Source organism: Gouania willdenowi, chromosome 4 (genome assembly GCF_900634775.1).
Source record: "Gouania willdenowi chromosome 4, fGouWil2.1, whole genome shotgun sequence".
Taxonomy (NCBI): domain Eukaryota; kingdom Metazoa; phylum Chordata; class Actinopteri; order Blenniiformes; family Gobiesocidae; genus Gouania; species Gouania willdenowi.
Window position 1 is genome coordinate 17271616 of NC_041047.1, and position 10877 is coordinate 17282492.

Genomic DNA, 10877 nt, shown 5'->3' on the forward strand with positions numbered 1-10877 from the left:
AAGTGTGTTTTTTATTACCTCGCTTCAAAGTGTGAAATGTTTCCCTGTGAACTTTTACTGTGTTAATTTATTGTGTCTATTTTGGTGTTTGTTGTTGCTGTCTCTAGTGCATACTGGTGTATTTTTGCACAAATATTCCGATGTGGTTTCTTTTCACTGCAAATGGCAAATAAATTGGATTTGAACAAATGGAAGTTTAAAAAAAGAAAGAAATATAAAAAAAAAAATCAGGCAATAATTGATTCAACCCAAGAAAACAGATTTCTGAAATTCATATGGAGTCGATGTGACTCAGTGTATGTTTTTCACACACAAATGATGCCTCACCTTCATTAAATGCAGAAACACAAAAAGGTATTTCCAATCACAGTGTAACAAAACCACTTAAACCAGCACAGAGAAACACAAATGTCAAAGGATGCTTCCTCATTATTTGGTTCCTCTTATTACTTAGACACATTTCAAAATAGGAGCAGGTTTAGTCACTCATTTTTTAATTCCACGTGTAGTCTTTATTAAACATCACTTCATTGTTAGACGAAATCAAGAAATCAAACTAGCTTTCAGTTTCTATTTACTGTAAGGTATTCAGAAGTTAGAAAATCAGTGTAATTAAAAAATCTTGCAGCGTACTGCACATTGGAAGGACACAGACATGGCTCTTTTTGTAAGTAGAATCCTTTTTTTACTATTTTATTAGAAAGATTTAAAAGTGATATCTGGATGTTGATTGAGGACTAAGTAGTTACTTCCCTAAAAATTATTACATAGAGCTCTAATTTTAAACACAAATATAAATATTAATGTGGATTCCCACCTTACTTAGAAGTTCTTGTAAAAAAAAAAAGAAAGATGAATAAGCATTTTTTGAGTACATCCATTATTTGTGTTGAATTTGACCATCTATCAAATACTTTACTGCCTTTTGAAAACTTCTATCCAAATCTACTTATTGTGAGTAAGGTGACAGAGGATGGTACTGTATTGAAGGTTAGACAGTCAATCATGTTCCGTGTTCTTAGTAGGTTAATTGTTTATATGTACTTTGTTTTGTTTTTTTTTTGCTTTTTCATTCTTAGAACTGAGTTTATCCATTGAAGCAGTTTGGGATAATTAAAAATGTAAAACATATAGAATCAGTCTCACACTATATGAAAATATTCAACTTTGGGTGAGAAAATGCTGGTGTTAACAGGAATAAACAGACAAACGTGTTTTGTTAAAATCTCATTGGATACATAAATCATATCTTCAGAGATACAAAATTAAATAGGGATGGTAAGAATTAGGTAAAAGGATAACATTAAAAAGTATCACTGCAGTGGTAATATGAAAATGTCTTGCTTCTCTTAATCTCAGGTTTTAATAGATTAACAAAGTTCATTAAGATTTATGTGAAGGATAGTCCAAATGACAAAATAACCCTTGAAAAAGGAATGGTGCTTAAGTAGAAGCCATCAGTGATAACTGATTGGACCTCATCTGTATGATCTTCATCAAGAAACTTCAAAAATGTCTTGGTGTGACAGACAATGAGAAATTGTCCCATTTATCAATAGATGTGTCTAAAATACATGTTGTTGATGAAAAATGTAAAAGGTCAAAGATATCCATGTTGACCACTAAGGTTCCTTGTTGTTTTCCTGTCTAATGAGTGTCCTGTCATTTCAGAACATAGTGATGATCCCATTCACTATATGTTCAGTCATTATGTTTCAAGGCTGCGACTCTGACGTGACCTGCAAGAACGACTCAGGCCATGATGTTGATTGGTTGGTTAAGTATATGAATTCTCTTCCATTGTGTTTGTACACAAGTAAAAACATATTTCCACATCTTTAGGTTCATTTTATACAAGTTGCCTGCAGGGTTGTCTTACTATTACATGGATGAGAGCACCAGTGGGTGGAGACTCAGTGCAAAGCAGATTGACAGTGTGACTGGTGCATTGGGTAACACGCTGAAACCACTTCTTGACTTCTACGACAAAAAGGTGAAGTATCTAAGGATACACTTAGGATTTCTGTGTTGCACATTTCTACCCTGAACACATGTTCAGGTTCTGTCTTTTCTCTCAGACTGAAGGCTTTGGTTACATGCTATACAATGATCAACCTTCAAATAAAAAGGGTGCTGCTCCTTCTAGATTTGGTCATAGTAAAGGTGGGTAAAGCATTTTTAATTGAACTTGTTATTGTATTCTGTGAATTAAAATAAAATATAACAAATCTCTGTCCCTCCTTAAAGGTGTTGTGTTGCTGAACAGAATGGGTGGAGTTTGGCTGTCACACAGCACACCACGATTTCCCAATTATCGCAGAAAAGTCTTTTGGCCAAAGAATGCTAATGCCAATGCTCAAACCTTTATGTGTGTGACTTATCCCTATGAGCAATTTAATCAAATAGGTAGGCCCTCACTCATATTACACATATTTCTTATGCAACATGTTGTGGAATATTTTGCAGAAGAATTTTGATTGTATTGGTCTTCTGTCCCAAAACTGTCTAGGTATACAGCTCAAGTACATCCGTGCTTATTCATTTGACTCTGATCTACCAACGACCTTTGACAACAACCTGCGATGTGTTGCTCAGCAGAGTTGCGTCCCTCGAGGGCCACCATGGTTCAGTGTAATGACTCTGACTTCCAAATCTGGACGCAAGTTCTCCAGCTTTGCTAAATATACACGTTTTGGTGATGGTGAGTGTGAACAAAGTACCTAAGTAGATGTACAAATATTGTTGATAAGTGTTTGCCACATTAGTCCATCTTCTGTTTTCGCATCTTGCGTTAGAGGCTATGCCTGCTGACTCAGGGTTTTAGGGCTGGAGGTCAAAGGGTAGCTAGCTCAGCACTTGCCAACTCTCAAACCTTAATGGAACCCTTAGCTCCAATTTCCGCTGGATGCAGAATGACTGTAGACCCACTGCGGCACGGCGGGAAAGCCGATACATTTTTATTCTAGTCAATGTGTCAGTTTACACCACCTGCGGATACGGTACGGCTCCGGAATGAGTCCGGCAGTCCACCACACATACGCAGAGCTTCTATTTTTACCGAATGCCGGATAAATTCAGCAAAGATCGGCTCATGCTGGACAGCAATTTGTGCACAGACACAAAATAAAACATCCAGTTTATTTTTAAAATAAAATACCCAGAGTTTAAGGCGGATTGTATTTTCTTCCATTTTCCAACCTGCAGAGCATGGAGATGTTTGTGAGACTTATTCATGGATACAGTTGTACAATTGTTTTTTGTTAAACCAAAAGCAACATAAAACTAAAACCTCAATATGATACCATGCAACTTGTAAAGTTGATTTTTAGGAATCTTGTATGATATAAGATTTCTAAATGTCAAGTTTTCTTGTTACCCATTGTTTGTTGCAGATCTCTACTCTGGCTTGATTGTGAATAAGGCATTGCAGAATCTGTATGTGAAGAGCTGGGGAAGGATGCGTCACCCTCTCCCCTCTAACTGTACCACCACCATCCCCCATCATGTCTATAATGTGAAAAAGTTAATGTTTACACAAAAAATTTGTTTTAATTTCACTCAAGATCACTCCAAGTGGTCTGTGACAGTGGATGGGAGTTGGACCTGCATTGCAGATATGAACAGAGAGGAGAGTCAAATGAAACGTGGGGGCGGAGCAATATGCACTGACAACCCTGTGGTTGGAAAGGCTTTCGTTCGGCTGATCCCAGACTCAGGCTATGAAAAATGTTGAAACGACGTTGAAATAACGTGACAGTCAGACGTTGAGAAGACGTCTCTGTCGGGTGCAGAGTGAAAGTTTTTACAAATTAATTAATTCTGACTTGAATAACTATGGAAATACTTTTTTTTTTTTTACCAATCCAATAGACAGTCATTTTGAGCATTTTTTTTTCTTTACACATTTTAAATTAGAAAGTGAATGTGTTATGTCCTACTGTTGGGGCAAAATGAATATATCATATCTTCATGTGTTGTGATTCATGAATAAACTTAATAAATGTTTATTACTTTGATTCACATTGCCTCTGTCTGGATTTCATCATCACAGAGCAGGTATATTGTCTAAAACAAGGGATGCTGAAAATCTGCCGTGACTCTATAAACAAACAAAAATGCAGTTTATACTTGATGTATTTTTATTGTGAAAATATTGTAAATCTTTTTTTTTAATTTCTAATAATGCTTTCGTGGAAAAAAACAGTTAATTTTTGTTCACACGTTTATAACGCATATGCATTAGTTAACGAAAACTAATAATTGAAAGATGTGTCTGTGTCAAAGTTAAATAACAAAACAAACAAATAATAACGAGATACATTGAGGCACATTTGACAACTAGACAAGAACTGTGATTAATGAATACATAATGAGATTTGTGATACTGCAAAAAGTCTTCTCCCACATATATTTTACAGTTTCTTTGACATTCTGTGTGTCTGATTTTTCATATTTCTTCCAAATGTGTCATTTTCATGGCAGCTTTTCAGGCAAGAGGGGGAAATTAGAAGACCAACGATGAAGCTAAAATACTTTGATATGAGGCCAAAGTATAGAGGTCAAGTGATGATGTCATAGCTGACTTATCACCTCCAATCATTATAGGTTTGAGGACAAGGTTGCTGTTCCATAAATATAGATGTAAACATGCTGTTTTCCTTCAAAGACTATAAAGGAACTCCACACCAGTGATAAGTCACACTAGGGTTGCCACCCGTCCCTTACAATACAGAATTGTTCCTTATTTGGCCATTGAATGGTGCGTCCCGTACTGATCCAAGACAGAACACTGTTTGTTTCTTGCTCTGTGTGGTGTGTCCTGTGTAAGATTGGGTTGATTTAATAGACTACTGGGATTTGATTCAATGTTTAGGATGTGAAAGATGATTTATTATGACAGTAGTATTAGGTAATATAAATAGACATATTATGTATGGGCTTTTAACAAACAAATCATACATTAAATAAATAAATACATGAATATACAGAACATATACTGTATGTATTATAAGGTGCAAATTCCTATTTCAGCATATAGGATCCAACCAATCTTTATTTCATATTGACGTGAGTACTTACATTTATTATATCTGAGCAAAAAATATCAAATCTGCACATATCAAGCAAAAACAGGTATAGTTTTGTGTAAGTTTTGCTAACACCAACTGTTGAGTTGCATCCCATCGGCCCTGCCTTGCTCTTCACGTGCATCACGTGCCTTCATTTGTCTTGACAAAATGGTAAATGGACTTGATTTATGTAGCGCTTTATCCCCACACTGAAGTTAACCAATACAGATGGGAAAAAACTGCACAAAGGGTGCAGAACTGGAGATGCTCTGACACAATTGTCTTGGACACTTGGAGACTGAATCATGAAAGTTTTGCATGTTGATTTGGTTTGTTCATAATGCTTTAATTTCTTATCGTTTCAAACTTAAGTTTCAAGATTATCATCATTTATCTTCCAATAAACTAGATTATCATGGACATGTATTCTGTGTAACACATTTTTACTGTGTCTTGACGCATGGCGAACCCCTGAGACTGACTCAACGAACCCTTGGAGTTTTTTAAACCCAGGTTAAGAACAACTGCTTTAGACCTTTCATTCCAGTACACTTTTCAGATTTCATTTTTTTTTCCTCTAAAGGGTCCTCATGTCCTAAAATGAAATGGTAGTTTTCCTGTTTTAAAATTAACATAAAATTAATGCCTTCATAGGTTTGCGGATAATTTCAATATATTTTAATACAAGACATGAACCTTTAGTGTAATTGTAAATATGGGACAATTTTACTTTGCATTATGTCATTTTTACAGTAAAGGTGTCCCATATTTATAATGACAGTCAACGACAATGGGTAGTATTAACATCCACTGAAATTATCTACAAACCTATGAAGACATTGATTTTCATGTACATTTTAAAACATCATTATGTCATCTGTTCATAGTTTGACCATATTTTACTCCAAATGTATACAATAAAATTGTCCCATATCTACAATTACACTAAAGGACCATGTCTAGTATTGCAATCCACTGAAATTATCAACAAACCTATCAAGACATTGATTTTATGTACTTAGATATCTATCTGGGCTTTTATTTTGAAGGGCACACAGTCTTGCTTGTTGTTTACCGTAAAGGTGGTAAAAAGTGCACGGCACAAAACAAACCAGCTCACTTGACGCTGCTGTAGTGAATGCCGGCTCACTTGACAGCTGTATAACGTTACAGCTGACTAGTAGAAAAAAAGCGTGATTTCAGCCCTTTGTTGAAAATGTAACTCAGTAAAAGTAAAAAGTCGTCAGAGAAATAAATACTTCTAAAAGTACAAAGCACCTGAAAAATCTACTTAAGTACAGTCACGGAGTATTTTTATTTCGCTACTTGCCATCTCTGTTGATGAGTGGGCGTGTCTATAGAGGCAGACTACATGCCTTGATGTTGTGAGGGAGATCAATGATCACCAAAAGTGATTTTCTTTTGCTATCCCCACACTGTTGTTGTTGCTTTCTGCCAAAATAAACTGCACATTGCAGTAAAACACATGGCTGTTTAAGCAGCTATTGTGATTGTGAGTCTGTCTCAGCGCTTCAGGATTTGTGTTTATCTCATCATCATCAGCAGCAGCAGCAGGTTCATCCAGCTGCTTCAAACACTCTGGTGGAGCCATTTTAGCAGCAGAGGGCGCTCTAGGAGAGCCTCTGCCTAATCAGCCATAAAGAGTCCCTCTGATGAGCTTCAGGTGTGTGGCGCTGGAGAACAAACGGTTTTTACCATGCGGAACGTGTCAAACGTGTGGAGTTATATTGTTTTTTTCACATCCTGCCATATCTACATCCTGGTTTTTGGTCATCTCATCTGCTCATCATCTGCAATAAATGGATTGGCATACCTGACCGGACTTCAAAGTATGGAAGGCCGTTTCCGCCACTAAAAAAAAAAAAAAAAAAATCACCAAGGAAAGTCATAATTATGGGAAACAAAGTCATAATTATGAGATAGAAAGTCATAATTATGAGAAAGAAAGTCATAATTATGAGATATAAAGTCATAATTATGAGAAAGAAAGTCATAATTAAGTTAGTAAAGTCATAATTATGAGATAGAAAGTCATAATTATGAGAAAGAAAGTCATAATTATGAGATATAAAGTCGTAATTATGAGAAAGAAAGTCATAATTATGAGATATAAAGTCATAATTATGAGAAAGAAAGTCATAATTATGAGTTAGTAAAGTCATAATTATGAGTTAGTAAAGTCATAATTATGAGATAGAAAGTCATAATTATGAGATACTTAAACACATTTACAGCAACTTGTTCATGTGGTGAGCTGACACTGAGAGATGGCTGATAAGACTATTGAAGACTACTTTAGACGGGGCTTTACAAATGATGAAATACTTTGTTTGCTTGCAAATTCACAGAGAAATATGCTGAGTTAACACACCCTTGAAAAGATACTAAGCAAAAAGAGGCTCTGGCGTCGAAAGGATGAAACTGATGTGGCTGAAGTAGAGCATGGTTTATTGGGTACAGATGGATGTACCAAAAATGTTTCTATCTCATAATTACGACTTTACTAACTCATAATTATGACTTTCTTTCTCATAATTATGACTTTACTAACTCATAATTATGACTTTACTAACTCATAATTATGACTTTCTTTCTTATAATTATGACTTTCTGACTCATAATTATGACTTTCTGACTCATAATTATGACTTTCCTTGGTGATTTTTTTTTTTGTGTGGCGGAAACCGGCTTCCATATCAAAGCCTTTGGTACTTTATTTTTTTATATTTTTGTTACAATAACATCCACTCGACACAGCACACATAAGCCAACAACAAAAGCGCCAATTAGGGGTGGGAACCTCCGGGTACCTCACGATACGATATGCAATACAACGCTCACAATAACGATTATCTGACAATATGACGAGACTGCGATTATCGATATATTGGTCAGAAATCAATCTGTAATAATCTGTGACATAACAATAAAAAAGACGAAGTGAAAAAATACAAATTTTATATCGTTGAAAGACAATAAATTGAAAAAGTGTCCTATGAACAGTGACACTATTTTAGTGCAACATTTCTGTAAATAAGTGTCAACATACCAATGTAAACGAATAAGTATCTCCAATAGTGCTTTCTGTAAACAAGAAACTTACCAGTGACACCATTATAGTGCAATATTCCAGTAAACAAAATATTGGTTCCTTCAACAAACAGAGACAACACAGAGACGTACCTTCACATTTCAGTGAAAAAGCAGAAAAGGTTTTGGGGAAAAAAAAATTAAATAAATAATTTTAAAAAATCGATACTTATATCAATAGTCGATCGTGCGGAAAAAATATTGTGATGTATCGCCGTATCGAGATATTGTCACACTGCTAGCGCCAATACAGTTAAGTAAAAACCTGCTCCCAAACGTTGGACATTAGGTATTTCCCGTTCTCGAGTTGGAGAAAAGGGGAAAAAGGACAGTGATTCTGGGGCTGGTGGCTAAGGCTGGTCACCACCTGGCGGTCAACGGACTGGATGCAGAAAGCCCACGCGTCCCAGAAGCAGGGGTAGCGTGTGGATCGAGGAGCTCGTGGTGAAACACCGGGAACAGACTGTGTCTTACCGGGGCCGCGGAGCAAAGTGACGGAGGTGTGTTTAAAACAGCAGAATCACCAGGACAGACTGGGTCTCTCTGGGGAGAAAAGCAGAGCCACGACACTAGAAGACGGAATCTCGTATTGGAGGCACGGAGCTGACTGAAGGGCTAAGCTCAGCCGTACGGGCACTACGTGGGTGGACTGGGTCCTCCACGGAGCGGCGTGACAACGGCAATCAAAAGTTGGGAGACTGGGTCTTACCTGCACCTTCAGAGCAGCGGCGAGAGGACCTGTAGCAGGCAGTTGGCCTTGAGCAGCAGTGGTGAGAAGACCTGCAGCAGGCAGGGGGCCTTGAGGAGCAGCGGCAGGAGGACCTGCGGAGCAACAGGGGGCCTTGAGCAGCAATGAAAGCAGCAGCAAGGGTTGGGAGACGTATCTCGCCCTCACACCTGAACAGTCTACGGTCGTAACCGGGGCCGTAGTTTGTGGGTGCCTGGGGTGGCCCTAAGAATCCAGCGGGCTTATCGGGCCCATGTCTCCTGATGAGGGATTTAATGAAGCAAAATCATTACTACGTGAACATTTTGGAAATAAATAAAAAGCTCACAAAAGCATACATGCGAAAGGTTCTCGACTGACCAATCATAAAAGTTGAAAATGTAACACTATTACAAGACTATGCGTTATTTCTCCGTGGGTGCTGTAACGTTATGTGTGATCTGACAAATCTTAATGAACTAAGTATGTCATCAAACATGAAAATTGTCATCTCAAAACCCCCCTTTAAATGAAGGAACAATTTAGGTACATTGCATATGATATTCAAAAAACGTGTCACCGCGAACCAAATTTTAGTGATATTGTTAATTTTGTTGAAAGGCAAGTCAAAATCATTTCTGACCCAATTTTCGGTGGTCTTCAAACTCAACCTCTAGTCCGTGTCAAACCTGTCAGACAACCAGAACTATTCAAAACAAGGCCAAGACATGAGAACTATGCAGTCAATGTGCAGCACACTACAAACACTTCATTCAAAAGGGAAAGACCCAAAAATGCAAATACATTCCATTGTTTATTGTGTGAACAATCTCATTCTTTAAAATATTGCCAACAGCCAAAAACAACATCAAGAGAGAATCAGTTTTCTTAAAGACAAAGGTGCTTTCATTCAGTGTTTAAAACTCGGAAATTTCTCAAATCAATGCAATAAACCAATGATATGTCAAAAATGCAAATTAAGCCATCACACTGCTCTACATTTTAATACAAAAGTTGACCGATTTGTCAATACAAATACCATAATAGCTGAAACATCACAATTCATTCAATGATTCAATCAAATGTGAGCCATACTGGGGCCGGTTGAAAACTATAATTTCTCTCTGTAACAGTGAAATCAAAAAGGGAAATACATTAGTACATACTTATGCATTTCTGGACAATGGGTCTACATCTACGAGAACTTAATGAGAAAGCTAAACTTAATCGGTAAAATGTCAAACATCCGTTTGGTAGAATGAGTCCAACCATCACCACAGATACCCACCTTGTCAATGATCTCGAAATTGCAAGTCATAATGGAACTGAGTTTCATAAATTGCCTGTTGTGTAAACACAAAAACAAATGCCTGTAAAAAAAAAAACCCATGTCATGACATAAGACGACGTAAAACAGTGGCCATGTTTATATCAAGTTAAACTTCCAAAAATTGATGCTGAAGTGGATCTACTGATAGCCACAGATGCTGCGAAGCTGCACGAATCCTGGTGGGGGGTTGTGCCCAGTGTAGATGATGCCGTGGAGATGGGCCGTTTCCCATAAAGACTCTTCTGGGATGGATCGTTAGTGGCTCAGGCGAAAATATTCGAGACACATCAGAAGGAAATTGTCTGGTTGTCAATCACACTTCAGTGTACACTTAAAGCATTTGCTGGAGAAACAATATAAACATGATTTCGAACACTGCAGTAAGGAGGGGAAAAAAGAACAGTCTCAAGATGACAAAGGGTTCAAAAGAAGAGGGTTCCAAAGAAAAAGGTTCAAAAGAAGAGGTTTACAATAAAAAAAGAAGAAGTTTGCAAAGAATAAAAGGGTTTCCAAAGGAAAAAGCATTACAAGAAAAACGACACAAAGGACGATAATTCAAAACAAAAAGATTCAAAGGAAGATACTTCAAAAGAAAACAACCCAAAGAAAGATAAATTCAAAAGAGGCAAAATAACTTCCTTGTAAATATGTAAAATACATG

General features: G+C 37.0%; 1 protein-coding gene across 2 annotated transcripts; it reads left to right on the plus strand.

Moving 5' to 3' along the window:
- Nucleotides 1-471: 471 nt before the first annotated feature.
- Nucleotides 472-3918, plus strand: LOC114462387 (deoxyribonuclease-2-alpha-like). 2 transcript variants are annotated; one of them, XM_028445192.1, is made up of 7 exons: nucleotides 472-667; nucleotides 1672-1772; nucleotides 1843-1993; nucleotides 2079-2163; nucleotides 2248-2406; nucleotides 2510-2701; nucleotides 3393-3916. In XM_028445192.1, the coding sequence occupies exons 1-7, from the start codon at nucleotides 656-658 to the stop codon at nucleotides 3731-3733; spliced, it is 1041 nt and encodes a 346-aa protein (XP_028300993.1). In that variant the 5' UTR covers nucleotides 472-655; the 3' UTR covers nucleotides 3734-3916. The 2 variants fall into 2 exon arrangements, with proteins under 2 accessions (XP_028300993.1, XP_028300992.1); XM_028445191.1 differs by lacking the exon at nucleotides 472-667 and having other exon boundaries at nucleotides 1651-1772; nucleotides 3393-3918.
- Nucleotides 3919-10877: the final 6959 nt, after the last annotated feature.